We start from the raw sequence: 19,563 nt of genomic DNA, 5'->3' as shown, positions 1-19,563 counted from the left end.
CACTGTCGAACACAAAATCCATTGAGTAAAGCCAATTTCATGAATTATGTCCAACCTAGCCTCATCGTTACAACCAGGATCCACGTGGATATGGTTTGGATAAGATATTGCAGGCGGCTGCTAGGTTTCCGAAATTGCCTATTTTTCACTTTGGCTGGGGAAGAAGGGAGAAATTTGAGTTTTGGTTGGAGTTATTATGAAAAATGAAAGAGTTCTTTCCCCACCAATTCTCAAATCCCAAAAAAAAAATTTAGTTGAGTGAAATATTTAAAAAAATACACTGAAAATTTCTAAGAACTCCTTGTAACATTCTCTTCTGTTTAAAGCTCCAAGATTATAATTTTGAATTATAAAAATATAAAGCAATAATAAAAACTCTATTTTTTTTTATAGCCATGGAAAATTCTATATATAAGATGAACAGGTTGACATTATTTTACAAGTTTATTTCTTCATCTAGAATGTGCACAGAATTCCTAATTTAAAATGGTAAGGTTCCTTTTCTTTTTTTTTTTGGTCCAAGTAAGGTTCCTAGTTAAACAATTACATAAATAGCTTCCTTTGGGCCGGCCACCTGAAGTCAGTCAATTGCAAGTCTCTCTCGGGTAGCTTCCTAGAAGAAGGACCCATGTCCATCCATGCACGTCGTATTAAAACCGTACAATTTTTGGAGCCATTTACGTCAATTTTGTCTCTCCTTTCTGTTGTTTCTTTGTTGTCTTTGGGTCTTGGTTCCTTTTTTTTTTCATTTTCTTCTTTCACAAACCCTTAGACAAAGTTGGTTGTGGAAAAGATCAAAGTTGGTAGGGCAACGGTAGGGTTTCCTCAAACTTAACCCTCTTCACAATCTATAAAACGGGGTAGTTTTGCCACACAAAAAGCAACAAAGGAAAGAAGAAGAAACAAAAAGAAAAGAAATCATGAAGGCTACAGGCTCATTGAGTATGGTTGTGTGCTTGTTCTTGGTGGTAGGTGTTTGGGTGGTTGTGGTTCCCATGGCAAAGGGAGACACGACGCCCAGCCAACGCAAGGAGGAGAAGGACCTTCTTATGGGTGTGTTGACGCTCAAAAATGGTTCGGCACTTTTGAGCCAAACTTAGTGATGAGGTGTGATGGATGATGGGTGAAGGTGAGGGTTATCACCAAGTGTGTGGGGATTTGGGCAAACGATAAATATATAGAAGACAAGATATACGTGGTTCACCCTTAATAAATGGGCTACGTCCACGGAGAAGTATATTCTCATTCTCCTTATAATGTGTATTTACATTTGTACAAAGGGTTGAGCCCAAATATAAAGAGAAGAAAGCAGAGACTAAAGATCAAAGCCCAACCAAGGGGGATCCCCTTCTTAGGTGGAGAGTGGTCTCCTTTTATAGGTGAGAGGGAGTCTTCACTTCTTGCAATATTTCAATGTGGGACTCTTTGCCTTGCTTAGAATCGCTTCTAGTTGCTTGGTCGAGTATGGTATACACAGGGTGCATGCAAGAACACGGTTATATAATTGGGGGCAGTCCCATATTGCTGCCAAAGTGTTAGGGTGACACATTTCAAGTGTGTGTGCCCTTATGTCACCCCCAAGGTGGCCACCTTGATCCCTATCGGCCGTATGATTAAGCGGATTGAAGGCTATGGAAGAAGCGTCCCTCGCAACTTCAAGTGCGGCAGTGAGTTCATCTCCTCTCTCTCTCTCTCTGACCTAATTAATCTTTAACACGAATTGATAAATGTCGACAAAAACAAGATCAGCACTAATTAAATATATATAGTAATTTCTTAATTTGTGTGTAGCGGATCTGATTACTTTGGTTTATCTTTTTTTTTTTTTATGGCAGGTATCACCACTCCACCATAAGAAGACGAATATTCTAGCTAGCTACAAGAATATATTATTATGCTTGATTATCAAATAAAAGAATCATCTTAATTAGCTTTCTTTCAAGCTATGAGTTACATAAATTTGAAGTGTACAATTCATGTGCGCTTATGTATTAGATAGTGGAGGGAAGGTGAAAAATACGTATGACTTTGCTCAAATAAAAGTGAATGTTTCCTATATGGATTCAGATTCTCTGCTTGGATTCTGTATTCTATGATCTGCTTGAATTCTTTTCTGCATATGCCACCTCATTAAAATAAAATTCAAGGGACATTAAGTTGACACATCACCTTTAACACAAAACCCAATTTTCTCATAATTAACAAAGAAAATAAAACTGAGTATCGCTATGCGGCTATACTATTTTTAAAAAAAATAAAGAAAAAAACCAAGTACAACTGCACGGCTATACTATTTATATAAAAAGACCCCCAGCGATTAAGTGTCAAAATAAGTATCGCCGACCGGCTATACTATTTTTTTATATAAAAAACCCAAAGTATAGCCGAGCGGCTATACTCTTTAAATACATTTTATTTAAAACGTAAAGCCTCGCGACTATATTGTTAAATAAAAAAAAACCCATCAAACCGGTTCGCACGTGTCAAAATACGTATAGCTGGTCGGCTATACTATTTAATAAAAAAAATTAAGAAGGACCCTCCGAGTTGCATTAGTTTATACTTTATCTATATATATAAAGCAAAAGGCAGAGAATGGTGAAACATTCAAAATACCAGAAAATGCCATTGGTTAATGCAAACATTAAGAATTGAAATTATTAATTAAATGAGGATAATATGGTAAATTCACACATTTTCATATTTTAAAAAATAAAAATAAAAGAAAAATAAGATAATGGATCTTATTTTTATGGAACATAACTACCCATTATCTTTTTTATTCTAAAATAAATTTAAATTTAAAAAAAAAAAAGCCTCTTGCAAGCGCGGAAGCGCATGCAAAGAGGCTAGTATATATTAATTTGCTAGTTTCAACATATCCAAAGCAGATATTGAATAAAGAAATTTCACAGCAAAGCAATATGAGAGTTCAATTTTTTCTTTTTTTTTTGGTATGGAAATTTCACAGTAAATCAATAGAGACTCGAGTAATGGTCTAAAAGTAATGGATAATGCTCTAAACTACTCTTATCGATAAACGAAAATTAGGGAAAAAAAATTATGAAAAAAAGTATCTCAGTATATATATATAAAGAGTATAGCCGTGCCTCAAATTTTTTTTTTTTTTATAAAGAAACATTAATAAAACCGAGTATAGCTGTGCATCTGTACTATTTTTTTTTTTAAATAAAAAACCGAGTATGGCCGCGTGACTATACTATTTATAAAAAATGAAAAAGAAAAAAAAAACCCGTCTAGTGATGAGGCGCCTACGTGTCAAAATAAGTATAGCCGCGCGGCTATACTATTTATAAAAAAATAAAAAAGGGACCCAGCGATTAATTAGGTGCCCACGTGTCAAAATAAGTATAGCTGCGCAGGGATGCTCTTTAAATACATTATATTTCAAAGGTATAGCCGCACGGCTATACTATTTAATGGAAAATTTTAATTAAATACCTGTGCGAGGATAAAATTCATACATCACTAGTCTGATAAAATTCATGTCTGATGTATGAAATTATCTGATTTCTGTGAGGATAAAATTTGTACACCACTAGTCTGATAAAATTCATGTCTGAGGTATGAAATTATCTGATTTATGCGAGGATAAAATTCATAGATGAGACATGGATACCTCACTAGTCACTTGGTGTACTTGTTTAGTACATAAATAACTCCAAATGATATGTTTTAATGTTGTTTCACATTGACAATTGGCAGATCCTTGAGAAGCTCTATAATCCTAATCACATTGTCATTGGATATGAACTTGTGAAGCTCTCGTCTATTCAGTTATCCTTGGGTGACTGTGTTGCCGTGGACAGCATAAACCGACTTTGTGATATATTTTCGTGTTATTACGAATCTCATACATACAAGATTTTCCCATACTTTCAATTCCCTAAGAGGAGAGAGAAGCAGACCTCTTCGTTGAAGGACCAACAAAAATGATTCAGTCTGGCAAGTTTTTGAACTTCTTGCCCACCCAAATACTGTTGAGAATGTTAAATGTAAACATAACATGATCAGTTTGCAGGAGCATAATTACAATTTCAGTCTCCACATCTTTGAACATTGATGCATTAATTAGCATATTTGGGTTGGAATAAAGCGTGGGAAAGCTTGCAAAGTCTTTAGAATCGCACTTGGAATAAAGCGTGGCAGTCTTCTCTCATGCCATTTACAAGTGCGATTCTAAGGACTATTTTTCGACATGATGAAATATTTATTTTATTGTCATATATTACAAATTTACATCAAGATTGGCCTAGGTAGTTGCAGTCCCACATCGAAAAACAGACAAACACTTCCTCTTTTTTTCTTTTATACATTGGTTCACCCAACTATCTTATTTTTCAGTTAAGGTCTTTATTATTGATATGTTTTGAGCAGAGATGAAGAAGGAGACGGATCGGCTGGATTCTCCTTCTGCTTCTCCATCTGCGCTCATAGCTCTAATCAGTTCCTCCATGGCCTAGAGAAAGAAGAACTCAGTCACCAAAAATACAATTAAAATTTAAATAAGAAAAGAATAATAAGGAAGCCCCACCAATTGTATTTCCATTGCAATTGCCATCTCCCTCTCCCTCTCTAGACAAACCTTCATCTCCCTCAGGAATTGTAATTCACCATTCCGATTCTGATTTTCAAAATAATAATAATACTCCTTGAACTTTCTTATCCAAGCTGCAGCAACTGGTCCCAACATTACCCAATAGATTCCTGTGATCACAATAGATTCCGAAAACTTTCGGAAATTTCTAAACGTTGACCCTAACTGAGAAATAAGATAGTGTATATTATATAAATAAGACGATACACAAACAGTTAGCAATGGAATCCGTTGATAAAGAACTGAACTTGTTACGTTTGGTACATACCCACATAAATCAAGGATGGGACTTACATGCAATACCGAAGCCCGATTCACATCCAAAGTGGCAACCAGATTTCTGTCCTCATGTGCATTCATAGGAGCAACTCTCAATGCCTGTGCCTCGTGCCAACGATAGATAATAAACAAACAAGTAAACAAATAAGGGGTTTCAGAGCAGAGGTGTTATCAATCTAAGCCAATGAGTAATGAGCTCTAGCCATTGCTTCAAAATAGACAAGTAATTTCAAAGATGGAGGTACCTGAGTATAGAAATCCAAAGCATTAGCATAATCACCACTCAAGAAGCAATTATTTCCCTTTTGCTTCTACTTAAAAGCAGCTTCTTTGTTCTTGCCACGCAGAGCCACTTCAGGGTCCGACAAGTCCCTCACCATCTGATCAAATACGACGGGGAGATCTCTCGAAGTTGAGTCAATCTTGAGAGTTCTGGGAAAGCTAATGCAGATGCTGTGAAGAAATCTCGCCCACGCGATCGCAGGGGACTTCCTGCTCCAGAAGAACGCTGAGATTCAAGCAAGAGAACTAGGTAGTTGGAGTCCCACATCGAAAAACAAACATAAACTTCCTCTTTTTTTCTTTTATAAATATGTTCATCCAACTATCTTATTTTTCAGTTAAGGTCTTTAAAATTTATAAGTTCTTAGGAGTTCAAAACTTTGTAATAGGAAAGTTCAGAAATTTCCAAAAGTTTTCGGAATCTATTGTGATCACAGGCTTAGGTGTACCGACTGTATATCTCCGTGTACCCGTGCATCGTGTGTAATGTTGGGATCAGTTGCTGCAGCTGGTGCTTGGATAAGAACGTTCAAGGGGTATTATGTTGAATTACAATCCCTGAGGGAGAAGAAGGTTCATCAAGAGAGGAATCTGAATGGTGAATCACAATCCCTGACAGAGATGGAGGTTCGTGTAGAGAGGTTGAGTGAGAAAGACGCCGAACAAATACATTTTAACGCGATGCAATCGGTAGGGCTTCCTTGTTATTCTTTTTTAAATAAATTTTTAATTGTATTTGTGGTGACTCTGAGTTTTCTTTCTCAAGATGGAGAGAGCTGTTAGAAAGGTACAGCAGGTAGAGAAGCTGGTAAAGGAGATGAAGGAGCAGCTAAAGGATCTGATGAATGAGCAGGAGAAGGAGGAGGAGAATCCAATGGAGAAATGATAACTAATTCCTCTCTTTCCAATATTATGCTTTCCTACACCCTAAACCCTAAACTTAGTGGGTTGTTTGTTTGCCCTAATTGTTTATTAATTAGATTTGGTGTGTACCGACTCGGATATGGGAATTTTATTAATTAGATTTGGTTCTATTGTTGCGATTCACATTACTTTCCTCAATAATTGACATCCGAGATAGCCGATTGTAATCTATATATCAATCCTCTTCTTCAATTCTTCCACAAACTTAAAGGTTATTTCATATATAATTTGGAGCAATAAAAACCGTACCTACCACAATGATTTGAGTGACAAAATAATAATCTCATAAAATAAATCTTATTGAAAAGATAATTCTATTATAATTCCTTTATAAGGTTGCTTCAGTATAACAATCTGATGGAAATAGAACTCTAGGAGTAAAGATGAACTGGTGCACGAATTGATAGAAATTTCCAAAAACCAAGAAGGCCAATCTTGATGTTAATTTGTAATATATATATATATGACAATAAAATAAATATTTCATCATCTCGAAAAATAGTCTTTAGAATCGCACTTGTAAATGGTGTTGGAGAAGACTGTCTAGTAAATCAACATGGATTTTCTCTTACCCTTCAGCAATTACTGCGTGTATTGTGAACGAAAAGATTTTGCAAGCAATGTCACACGCTTTATTCCAACCCAAATATGCTAATTCATGCATCAATGTTCAAAGATGTGGAGACTCAAATTGTAATTATGCTCCCGCAAACTGATCTGGTTATATTTTTAACATTCTCTGCTTCTCTCTCCTCTTAAGGAATTGAAAGTATGGGAAAATCTTGTATGTATGATCCGTAATAACACGAAAATATATCACAAGGTCGGTAATGAGACGTGATTTAGTTTCCTGTTTTATTTGTATTTATTTCATTGATTTGCTATATACATTCCTTGTCTCTCAAGGACTTGATTCTTGCCTAGAATAGGAAATCCTTCGTGTAGACACCAAGCAAGGCATTGTAAATAACTATCACACGATTGTTCAATGAAAATCATCGAGAATACTAAAAACCTTTCAGTTGGTTTATGCTGTCCACGGCAGCACAGTCACCCAAGGATAACTGAATAGACGAGAGCTTCACAAGTTCATATGCAATGACAATGTGATTAGGATCATAGAGCTTCTCCAGGATCTGCCAATTGTCAATGTGAAACAACATTAAAACATCATTTGGAGTTATTTATGTACTAAACAAGTACACCAAGTGACTAGTGAGGTATCCATGTCTCATCTATATATGAATTTTATCCTCGCAGAAATCAGATCTAATCAACACAAATGAAAAAAGTTCAGGATGAAGTGACTTGTGCACAACAAGAGTTTTACCTCGATTGATGCTTTACAGTGTTCCATTGCAGGTTGCAATTCTCCGATGAAACAAAATGCCTGTGCAAGATTGTCTTCCGCCTGAAAAGATCAAATCATTTTAAGTCAAGTGTGATCCAATTCAGTGTCATATTTGCCAAAATCATTGAACACTTTCTGCATTGTTCAATAACAGCAACTTATTAGATATTGGCGTCTAGTACTTATAAAATGCACATTCAAATTATATAATAACAAAGTGTAGTGATAAATGATCATAATAATTTCGTTGACGATAAATTCTAGGGCTTCTTAGATCTAGGTCCACAACGATTAGCTATCATTGGGTTTAGTCCTCGCGGTTTTAGTTTTAGATGCAGGTCCTTTTACATTTATTACTTTTTTGTTGTGTCAATTTTACCCTTTGAGGTAAATAAGGAAAACACATTGAAAATCTAAATTTAATACATTATTTCCTTGTAATTGAATTCCATAATTTAAATTTTGAATTCTTTCCTTCATAATATTCCTAATATATGGACAAAATACAATTTAATCAATACAAAGTAAAGACCCACAAATTATACCAATACAAGCACCCACATTAAATTATATACCTGACATACAAGTAAATAGTGTTATTATTAGTAACGAAAAATACTTAGTGATAAATCATGTTACCTATAAGTTAGGAACATAAATTAGAAAACTACCTATAAGTCAGATAAAAAAATAGAAAACTACCTATATCTCTGGTACAAAAAAAAGATAAATGGTAAATCGTATGTTACCTATAACTTAGATTCATAAACAAAAAGGCAAAAAAGTGTGGTACCTATATCTCATGTATGTCAAAACACAAGTCAATTAATAACTTTTTTTTTTGTTAAAGGAATATGTTACCTATAATTTATATATATATATGAAGAAAAATATATCAAAAAATGTATTACGTACCTATGTCTCCGGTATACTATACATAAAAGAACAACTAAAAAGAACAAAATAACTGAACCTGATTAAAAGTTGAGCATATATTCAACATAAAATAATAATAATAAGATTACCTCATTAAGAGTTGTTGGATGAGGAAAGAAATATAATATTGGCTAATTATCTCATTAAGGTAAGTAATCGAAGATAATGGGCAAGGGTAAATTGGATAAGGAAAGAAATATAATATTGGCTAATTATCTCATTAAGGTAAGTAATCTAAGATAATGGGCAATATTGGAACAAAAAATGATTTTAAATATATAAAATAAAAAGATTACATCAGACAATATTCAAAAAGGAATGTAATCCTATGTGGCACAAAAGTCAAAGGACTTTTTCTATAAATTCTATCGTACAAAACTGAAGGGTTGTCACAAACTCTCTTCTGCAATGCTCCTATTATATGCATGGAAAGTTGATCTCAGCACACCAAGAGAACTTAACGCACCCACCCATATGGTGCTAGATACATCTTTTGAGACTATTGCATCCTGTAATCTGTCAAGTATTGAACACAAGACTTACAGGTGCAGAGTAAACATAGGAAATAGGTGCCCACTAAATTTGGAAAGATCAGAACCAGTTTTCAGACAGTGTTATACCTTCTGATACTAATCCTGTTGGAAAATTGGCTCGCATAAAGGATACAATGTTTCGGACTCGCGACCGGTCGCCAACCATTTGCGACAGGTCGTTTCTGCACAGAGTCGAGGTCTGGAGCTAAGTCGACTCGCGACTGGTCGCCAACCATTTGCGACCGGTCGTTTCTGCACAGAGTCGAAGTCTTGAGACTCTGAGCAAAAGTGACCGGTCGCTCAGTGCGTACGACCGGTCGCCCAGCACATGCTGTTTCGGATTTCTCGAGTTTTGAACTCTATTTTCAAGGGCTATCGCCTCCCACCTACTTGCAAGGACTCTAGGGGTCACTTCTAAGTCAGAAGAACGTTGGCAATCAGTTGGGAGGTTTGAGGGAGCATTGAAGGGTTATTGTTGACTTGTTCCAAGGTGTAGCCACCCTATGGTTCTCTATAGAGTGGCTGGACAGGTTGCCATTAATACATAGCTTGTGGCTGGCCTAACCTGTGGTCCATGTCAGGTATTCAAGGGCAGAACGTGGGAGACAAAGCAAGGGTCTCCTCTCAAGTCTATAAGCTTATATATTAAAGGAAAGAGGGAGCAAGTTTGAAGGGTAAGAGTTAGAGAGAGTTGGAAGAGAAGTAGCTGGAAACTAGTGAGTCAAGTAAAAGGAAGAGTTCTCAAGTGTATCAGGTGTGAGCAAGGGTGTGAGAGAAACAGATTGTGAGGGTAGTATTCTAAGGGGGTTTCCATTTGTAAACCAAAGTTGTAACCTATCTTCATTAGTGAAATTTCTCAAGGGGATCACCAAAGAGGATGTAGGCAAATTGTTGAACCTCTATAAACACTTGTGTCTTGTGTGCTTGTTTATTTTCTGTGTGTGTGTGTAAGATTCATCCATCATTGAGTCTTGTCCAAAGTCCATCAACAACAAGGTCTAAAGGGCAGTGAGTTGGTTCAAATTCACAACAAATCCATGCTTTATTTGCAGCTGCAGAGGAAGATTCCAGAATCACGATAAGAACAACATTATAAACAGAGGCCTGGATTTATATTAAAAACGCTATTGATTTGCATATGATGAGCCACTCTATCGATGTCATCAATATTGATGAACTCTTCAGCCTGTGCGAACATCAAGTGAATGATTACATGAATATAAATCTAAAGCGAGTCAGGAGAATTTGTACTTTCTAGGAAACATACAATACCTGAAGATGAGGCTCCATGTTGCCAGCGGTGATGTTGTTGGGTAAGTGCTTAAGTTTCTCTTTTTCACAGTCAACAACAGAGCTCTGAAAGACTATGCCAGAACAATTCGGTTTGGCATTCATCTTCCAGAAACTTGATTCGGTCCTTACAGTCCCACTGCCCAATCTGTAGAAACAAAACTTAGTTTTTACAGTCCCACGTTGGTATTTCAAAATGTGGAAAGGTTTAGGGGGGGAAAAAGGGCTCTCCACATTCTGTAGATACTATAGCTGCATGAACATCATAATGTTATTCCATACTACCAAACTGAATGAGATACAGCAGTACGTGAAAGGAAATACGCATGGATGTTTGGCTGACAAGAATGATTGAACAGACTTCCAGATGTATAGATAGCTTGACCTACCCTGACCTATGAAAGTAACAAAAAGGATGATACACAGGGTCAAAGGGCATAATTTCTATCAACTGAAGTTAAACGCATATCAACACAAGAAGTTTTACATAATTATCACATGTGTCAGTGTCACACATGAAAATTCCTACTTAATAAACAGAGTTCAAGACAGTTATGGAAAAAAGCAGTGTAACTGACTGGAACAGTAGTGGTCAGATAAGAGAAGAAACAAAAAGGAGCATAATAAATAAAAGCACTCCGCCACCATTTTTCCCACAAACGAATGTTCCATGAGCTTGAATCAAATAGTAAAACCACTTCCCCCATCTTGAGGAAAATTAGCCCGGCTTTGTCCCACCCCTCTGTAAGCCACCTCCAGAAAGAACTGACCCCTATAAGCAACCCTCGCCGGAGCATACAGGGAGACGTCAAAGAAGTGTGTGACGGTGGTAAGGGGACTCTCCTAGGAAGCACTGGAACCAGTCCCAGTAGTAGCAAATACGTACATGAAGGGCATATATGGGATAACGGAAAATATCAAAGTTGGTAAACCATATCTTCTCAATCTATAAAAAGGGTGGTGTGTATGTACATGAGTTATAATATTACTAATGCTAGAAATTAAAGCATAACAAATTATTAAGAAGGAAAAAGAAAAGAATAAATTATGTGAGAGCAGGTGGTTGCGATATATGGTTATTGTGGTGGTGGTGGCGGAGGCTTTGATGGTGAAAGGGGACACGCGCCATAGCCAGTGCAAGGAGGAGAACAACCTTCTTCTTAATGAGTGAAAGCAAGTTTTTATGGGACATAAAGCCTGCCTAAATGCATTTTGAGCGTGTTTGCCCCCACGTCACTCTCAAGCTTACTAATTTGATCAACGTCCCGCATACCATTAACCAAATTCAAGCTTGTAGAAAACGATTCTCTCACAACTTCAAGTGTGGCAGGCAGGGTCAGTTTTGAGAATTTGTGCCCTTGCTTGCTTGTCATACCGGAAGATGCTTGGAGCTTAAGTGAGTATACTATTTATAAATTTATAAATATAAAAAAAAAAAAAAAAAAACCCAAAGTGCAGCTGCACGGCTATACTATTTGTTTTTTAAAAAAGAAAAAGAAAACTGAGGAACTAAATAGCTGAGTGGCCACTGATAGCCAAACCCGCTCTTTCCTGCAATCCGAACTCAAGGAAGGAAGCCCATCCATCCTCCTCCTCCTCTCCATGGCCACCGCAAACCTTTCCATACCCCTTATCTCTCTTCCACGTCACCACCACCTCCACCTTTACCCTAACCTCATCACCGTTCCAACTCGGCTTCGACTCGACCTGCGAACTCAGGCTCTGGGCAATGACATGCTGGGCGATTTTGGCGCCAGAGACCCCTTCCCAGCTGAGATAGCAAGTGGGTTTGGTGAGAAGGTGTTGGGCAGCGGCAACACAGAGCACAAGATTCTCATCCCCAATCTCTCTTCTCTCTCTCTGTCCCAGCTAGACTGCAGCCCTGTCTCTCCTCTCCAGCCTCCTATGCCTGAAGACGATGCCCAGAAGCTCCTCAGAAAGGTCAATTCTTCATTGATATCCTCGATTTGTATGATGCTTCTATGGTGTTTGATGAAATTACTGTGTAAAGTCTCAGTCTTTGCTTAGCTTAGCTTTGCCCAATTTTCATATCCTGAAGAAGATTACCCTTTTGGGTTCTGTTTGTAAAGTTAAGGACTTTTGTGGGTTGTGTGTTCTAGAATTGAGGTCTGAAGCTGTGATTTTGTTTTGTTTCCAAAAATTGGATAGTTTTGATTTTATGCAAGCAAATTGGAACTCATTTATGCCTTGCTTCTCTAGGTTGTTGGGTGGAGATTGATAGCTGGAGAAGGTGAGCTCAAATTACAGTGTCTTTGGAAATTGAGAGATTATAAATGTGGGGTTGAGCTCATCAACAGGATTTATAAGGTTGCGGAAGCTGCAGGGCATTTCCCAAATCTTCACTTGGAGCAACCCAATCAAGTTAGAGCAGAGCTATGGACATCTTCCATTGGTAAACTTCTTGCAAACTTGTAGAAACTTTTCATTGGGCTACTTGCCATACCATTTGCACATTGCTAACTTGAAACTTCATTTCAGGAGGATTGAGCATGAATGATTTCATTGTAGCTGCCAAAATAGATGACATAAAAACATCAGGTCTTGTGCCCAGAAAAAGAGTTTGGGCTTAGATGAAGCATTGTGTTTGTTTGTTGCCTTCATCAAGATCAATCCCCAAAAAGAGCATTCTGTAGTGTGGATTTTGCCAGCATCTAATTACCACAGAGGCTCAAGTTTTTGTAAAAATGTTAGAAGGAACATTATTCTTTTCCTCTACAGTTTGTACTGATGGATGGATAATCTGTTTATTTTATCTCTTTATCTTATGATGGGAATTTGAAGTATTGGTAGATTCGTATAACATCATCCAACAGAAGAAGTTCCAAAAAGCAAACATTTTCACACAAGAAGAAATAACCTCGGACATGGGTCAAAAACGCACTGGTGGGAAATGAATTTTGAACATGGGTAAATTCTATTGAACCTCGGACAAGTTTTATAAATCAATTTTGCCTTTGATACATTTATTTTTAATAATTTTGGTATAGAAAATTCTTAAAAAAGATAAAACATTTGGGATAGAATTTAAAATTTTTTTAAAAAATTTTAACACTCACAGCCTTCCTTACCCAAAAAAGAAAGAAAAAGGAAAAAGAAACGAACTCTCACCGCCGCGCATAAAACAGAGTAGCAGAGCAGGTAGCAATTCATATAGCCGTTGTACGAAGTTCCAAGCCCAAGGCGTAGCTCAAAAGCGCGCTCATGGAGAAGCTGAAATCTCTGGTTCCGGATCATACATACAAGATTTTCCCATACTTTCAATTCCTTAAGAAGAGAGAGAAGCAGACCTCTTCTTTGAAGGACCAACAAAAATGATTCAGTCCGGCAAGTTTTTGGACTTCTTGCCCACCCAAATACTGTTGAGAATGTTAAAAATATAACCTGATCAGTTTGCGGGAGCATAATTACAATTTGAGTCTCCATATATTTGAACATTGATGAATGAATTAGCATATTTGGGTTAGCATATTTTCGTTCACAATACACGCAGTAATTGTTGAAGGGTAAGAGAAAATCCCTGTTGATTTACTAGGCAGTCTTCTCCAACGCCATTTACAAGTGCGATTCTAAAGACTATTTTTCGACATGATGAAACATTTATTTTATTGTCATGGGGTGGGCACGGTCCGGTTCGGCCCGGTTCTCCTCTAAACCCGAAACCGAAATTGGTACTGTTCATCCAGTCCGGTTCAGTCCGGTTTTTCAATTAAACACCTAAGAGAACCGCACCAACCCGAACCGGTTTATATCCGGTTCAGTTTCCGGTTTTACAATTTGGACCGGCCCTTGGGCCCAATTGATTTTTTTATTATAAATTTTTAGAGATTTAAGCCCAACTTAAGTTTTTAAAAAAAAATTGGGCCTACAAATTCACAATTAGCCCAATTCCCACCCAATCATCCCAAACATTAAATTTAAAATTACAAGCCAATAACAAAACAAATACACATAATTGCAAACAAAATTACTAAAAAATTATAGAAATAACATTTAAACTACTCCATTTTCCACTGAAAAAAAAAGAAAAAAAAGCTTCATCTTCCCCTTGTTCTTTCTCGGAGGCAAGGGCAACACAAAGAGGCATCTTCTTCAAACCTTCTCTATTAAGCTCTCCCAGCCCCTGGATTTCCTGTGCAAAGATATACTGCTTCTTCTGTTATCTGCTGCTGTGAAGCCATATGAGTTGACTGCAGGTGAGAAAGTATGTCCTCCATGATATGATTGCACAAAAGTCTTGTCCAATGAATTAATAAACTTTGGAGAATCGGAAACTACATACATGTCATTGTTATGTGTTCTCAACTTATCTACCCTGTAGGCTTTTGTCAATGCATTGTTGGGTGCCAAAATGGTAATATAACTTCCTGCTACTCTGATTGATTCACCATCACTAAAAGTTATATTTCTTCTGATGCAGGATGGTTCATGGATGGTAAATATATATATATTATATATATGCATTAATTCTCTTATTTATATCTATATGATTCAATTAATCCAAGTACTTTTATTTCATAAAATAATCAATATTTTATGACCAATAATAATTTGTGCGCGTGCTTTGAATTTGCAGTATTCCATGTGAAAGATGAACACGGGAACAATCTTACAGACCAGAATGTCATCAACTATATCCAGAAGGTGATTATATTATTTGGTTTCTTCATGATCAACGAGTTTAGTTAATCAATATTATTGACTTTGGTAGAGAGGCCTTGATAAATGATTTTGCATATATATCATCACAATGTCAACACTAACACGCTTAATTAATACATTGAAATAGGAATCACAGTGTCATTTAAGATCTATTCGTGAAGAAAAAAAAAATCATAAATTTCATAATTATAACTGCCCATTCAAGATTATTTCAAAATCATACTTAAATACGAAATACTTCAAGGAAGTAAGAATAATGCAATTTGTTCTTAAATAAGAAATATTGCCGCCAAAGCAAAATGATTAGAGGAATGCACAAGTAGCAAACTTTTGAAACATTAAACACATTGCAAGAAAAAAATCAGCAAGTCACCCCAACCACAAGTAATTTGAGTTTCTGCTACAACAGATTTTACTTATACAGTCATACTCAATCACATTGACAATATTAAAGACTAAATACAATGACAATATCATTTGATTTCATAAGATTCTAACATAACAGAAAAATTCATTTCTCTAACCTGTCATTTTATGAATCGCTACATAGCCACACACAGATTTTGCACAGAAACAGAGAAAGAGGAGTAGACAAATCCACAGAAAAGAAACATCGGAGTAGAGATCTTATAACCTGCAAAATGTTCAGAGCCTTTCTCATGTCACCATTGCTAAGCCGCACGCCAAGCCACTCTCAGACACATCAAGCCTAGTCCAAAAAAAAAAAAAATACAGAGAGAGAGAGAGAGAGAGAGAGAGAGAGAGAGAGAAAAAAATTGGGGTTTTACTTCGAGCTTGAAATTTTCATTTTCATTATCTCCAAACAGCAATTAGGGTTTTACTTCGAGCTTGAAATTTTTACAGTAGAAAAAACAACGAGAATGAAACGAAGGAATACTGAACGTTTGCGTTTGATAGAACCCTAAATCAATCATACCCACATCTTCGATCGTGAATCAAATAAAACAAAAAATGAGAGAACGAGGCAACACAATAAGCAATGAAGAATTAGAAAGAGAGTAACTAGCTCACCTGGTTTCGTGACGCCGCCGAGTCAGAGAGAATGAGAGAGAGAAAATTGGAATTAGAAAGAGGAAGAAAAAAGAGAAAGAAGAAGAAACAGAGAGAGAGAGAGAGGCAAAAAATAAAAGAGAGAAGCTGCGGCGGATTGAAAAGATAAGGGAGAGAGGAAGGAAAGAAAAGGTGGTTTTAGGGTTAGGTGTTGGTTGATGGGCTTTTGTTGTTGGGCTTGGCTAAGGTTAGATGTTAGTAGTTGGGTTTGGGAAGTGAGAAAAATTCTGGGCTTAGTTGTTGGGCCACCAAAAAATATATATTAAATACTGGACCGGTCCGGTCCGGTGCTATCTTGTGTAAAATTGGAACCGAAACTGGTTTGAACCGGTCCAGTCTGATCCGGTTCAGTTTTGTTGACTTTTTAGTCAACTCGGTTTTTTCCAGTTTTTTTTCGTCCGGTTTGGTTCGGTTTTCCGATTTTCCGGTTTTCCGGTTTATATGCCCACCCCTAGTCATATATATTACAAATTTACATCAAGATTGACCTGCTAGGTTTTTGGAAATTTCTATCAGTTCGTACACCAGTTCATCTTTACTCCTTGAGATATATTTCCATCAGATTGTTATGCTTTCCTTTATACTGAAGGAACTTTATAAACTAATTATAATAGAATTATCTTTTCAATAACCGTTATTGAGATTATTATTTTTTCACTCAAATCATTGTGGTACGGTTTTTATTGCTCCAAATTAGATATGAAATAACCTTTAAGTTTGTGGAAGAGTTGAAGAAGAGGATTGGTTTAGATTACAATCGGCTATCTCGGAAAGTACTGCGAAGGTATATTTAAAACCAAACAAGTGAGAGACAATTTACAAAAAAACAAAAGCACGCAACAATAGAACCAAATCTAATTAATATAATTTCCATATCCGAGTCAGTACGCACCAAATCTAATTAATAAACAATTAGGGCAAACAAACAACCCACTAAGTTTAGGGTTTAGGGTGTAGGAAAGCATAATATTGGAAAGAGAGGCATTAGTTATCATTTCTCCATTGGATTCTCCTTCTCCTTCTCCTGCTCATTGTTCAGATCCTTTAGCTGCTGATGCGCTCTATTCCCACGCTCAATTAGCTGTTCATACGCTCTAACCAGTTTCTCCATGTCCTTGAGAAAGAAAACTCAGAGTCACCACAAATACAATTAAAAATTAAATAAAAAAGAATAATAAGGAAGCCCTACCGATTTCATCACTTTACGTTGTATTTCTTCGGCAACATGTTTCTCCCACAACCTCTCTAAACGAACCTTCTTCTCCCTCAGGGATTGTAATTCAACAAAATACTCCTTGGACTTTCTTATCCAAGCACCAGCTGCAGCAATTGATCCCAACATTACACACGATGCACGGGTATATACGGAGATATACAATCGGTACACCTAAGCCTGTGATCACAATAGATTCCGAAAAATTACACACGATGCACGGGTATATACAGATATAAACCGACTGAAAGGTTTTGAATATTCTCGATGATTTTCATTGAACAATCGCGTGATAATTATATACAATGCTTTACTTGGTGTCTACACAAAGGATTTCCTATTCTAGGCAAGAATCTAGTGCTTGAGAGACAAGAAATATATACAGCAAATCAATGAAATAAATACAAATAAAACAGGAAACTAAATCACATCTCATTACAATTTGAGTCTCCATATATTTGAAACCTTTCAGTCGGTTTATATCTGTATATACCCGTGCATCGTGTGTAATTTTTCGGAATCTATTGTGATCACAGGCTTAGGTGTACCAACTGTATATCTCCGTATGCATCGTGTGTAATGTTGGGATCAATTGCTGCAGCTGGTGCTTGGATAAGAAAGTCCAAGGAATATTTTGTTGAATTACAATCCCTGAGGGAGAAGAAGGTTCATCAAGAGAGGAATCTGAATGGTGAATTACAATCCCTGAAGGAGATGGAGGATCGTGTAGAGAGGTTGAGTGAGAGAGACATTGCCGAACAAATACAATTTAAAGTGATGAAATCGGTAGGGATTCCATATTATTCTTTTTTTAATTTAATTTTTAATTGTATTTGTGGTGACTCTGAGTTTTCTTTCTCAAGGACATGGGAAACGGGTTAGAACGTATGAGCAGCTAGAGGAGAGGCTAAAGGAGCGAGAGGAGCTGATAAAGGATCTGATGAATGAGCAGGAGAAGGAGAAAGAGAATCCAATGGGGAAATGATAACTTATGTCTCTCTTTCCAATATTATGCTTTCCTAAACCCTAAACTTAGTAGGTTGTTTGTTTGCCCTAATTGTTTATTAATTAGATTTGGTGTGTGATCGGTTCATAATTGTATATCATTTTGTACCCTTCTAGCTTATGATTTGGTTATGTTTTTTAGTTAAACTTGTGCTTTTAATCCTTTTGGTGTTTATCTTTCAGTTCATTGAGCTTTAGGTAATAATGATGGCTTTAGAGAGCATAATTCATGCAATTCAAGCATGTTAAGGCCTAATTTGGATGAATGGATGAAGAGCTTAAAGACAAACTCATTTTGGCTACAGCCCCCTGCCAGTCCAGTTCCGTAGGTCATATTGCAAGCTTTGTTTCAACAACCTACATAGCTCGAATGAGGCCACATTCTTCATGAAAGTTGTTCCAATTGGTGTGTACTATAACATATCCGAAATTCAGCCCCATTGGATAACTCTGGAGTCCGTTATCTACCAAACACAGAACCATGCTCAGGATGGATCTTATCAACGCGGAAAATGAGTTAGCAATTTGTTTCGGCCTTAACTTCTTCCTCCGACCTTGGATTGGCCCAAATAACATATGGCTGGAAAGAAGACATTCCGAACTTCAATTTCGAGTGCTTAAAGTCCTAATTTGATTAAGAGAAGCCCAAGTTGTAAGCCCTTGAAGTTGCTGGTCATGCTGACCTCAGCATGTGCTGGTTGGATACTTGGTCATGGTGAGCTAGGTATGAGCTATCATTTCTGGTTGGAAGCTTGGTCATGGTGACATGAAGATGAGCTAGGGCTGCTGGTGGGATCTATTGGTGAAGTGCATCAACCAATTCAAGATTTTCTAATACAAGTGCATCACCCAATTTAGATTTTCTAATACAAGTGCATCAACCATTTCAGATTTTATAAAACAAGTGTTGTATGCATTAGCCATATTGAATTCAGATTTTCACTTCTCCTAGGCCTATAAATAGGGAAGTTCTCTAAGCTTGTAAACACACCCCAAGGGGGGGAGCTCTCAAACACTTCTCTAGAGCTCCCTTCCCTTCTCTCCCTCAAATTCTCTTAGTTTCTCTTTCTAGTTTTCAATTGTTGTAATGAAATCTTTTGTGTTGAAATTTTCCTTAAGTTTTTCTTAGTTCCACTTTACTTTTCATTATGTAATTTCTTTTCTTTAGTCTCAAGTTTGATTAGTTTCCAAGTTTCAATTATGGTTCATGTTCTTATTCATTATGCTTATAAGTTAATATGCTAGTTTGAATGATTGATCACCATTAAGGCTTGCATGTTAGCTATCTTGGTTTGAATTAAGAGTATACACCATGCTTTAATTCGAATTGAACTATGAATAGGAAGAGTATGTATGGACATTCGACAACAGGGATTAGATA

At 36.7% G+C, this 19,563-nt stretch overlaps 1 protein-coding gene, 1 long non-coding RNA gene and 1 pseudogene across 4 annotated transcripts; 2 read left to right on the top strand and 1 right to left on the bottom strand.

Annotated features, from left to right (window-relative positions):
• The first annotated feature begins 920 nt into the window (after positions 1-920).
• LOC148297046 (uncharacterized) lies at positions 921-1,855 on the top strand (annotated as a pseudogene).
• A 9,871-nt stretch (positions 1,856-11,726) lies between these two features.
• LOC110774126 (putative pterin-4-alpha-carbinolamine dehydratase, chloroplastic) lies at positions 11,727-13,017 on the top strand. The gene is made up of 3 exons (XM_088248125.1): positions 11,727-12,154; positions 12,434-12,626; positions 12,713-13,017. The coding sequence occupies exons 1-3, from the start codon at positions 11,816-11,818 to the stop codon at positions 12,802-12,804; spliced, it is 624 nt and encodes a 207-aa protein (XP_088104251.1). The 5' UTR covers positions 11,727-11,815; the 3' UTR covers positions 12,805-13,017.
• Positions 13,018-14,119: 1,102 nt separating this feature from the next.
• On the bottom strand, positions 14,120-16,087 carry LOC110766020 (uncharacterized). 3 transcript variants are annotated; one of them, XR_015833507.1, is made up of 3 exons: positions 15,926-16,087; positions 15,418-15,602; positions 14,120-14,606 (listed from the first exon to the last, which is right to left on the bottom strand). It is a non-coding gene; the product is annotated as an uncharacterized LOC110766020 (long non-coding RNA). The 3 variants fall into 3 exon arrangements; XR_015833509.1 differs by having other exon boundaries at positions 15,528-15,602; XR_015833508.1 differs by having other exon boundaries at positions 15,418-15,527; positions 15,926-16,086.
• Between the last annotated feature and the right edge of the window lie 3,476 nt (positions 16,088-19,563).

The sequence above is a fragment of the Prunus avium genome, chromosome 2 (assembly GCF_965620075.1).
Source record: "Prunus avium chromosome 2, drPruAviu1.hap1.1, whole genome shotgun sequence".
NCBI classification, from domain to species: domain Eukaryota; kingdom Viridiplantae; phylum Streptophyta; class Magnoliopsida; order Rosales; family Rosaceae; genus Prunus; species Prunus avium.
This window is presented reverse-complemented; position numbering and strand designations above follow the sequence as displayed.

Bases quoted from the DNA above. Each gene is read 5' to 3' on its own strand.
- LOC110774126 (XM_088248125.1), top strand. From the start codon at position 11,816: ATGGCCACCGCAAACCTTTCCATACCCCTTATCTCTCTTCCACGTCAC. The intron at 12,155-12,433 runs GTCAATTCTTCA...TTGCTTCTCTAG, and splicing joins CCCAGAAGCTCCTCAGAAAG to GTTGTTGGGTGGAGATTGAT. The intron at 12,627-12,712 runs GTAAACTTCTTG...ACTTCATTTCAG, and splicing joins GCTATGGACATCTTCCATTG to GAGGATTGAGCATGAATGAT.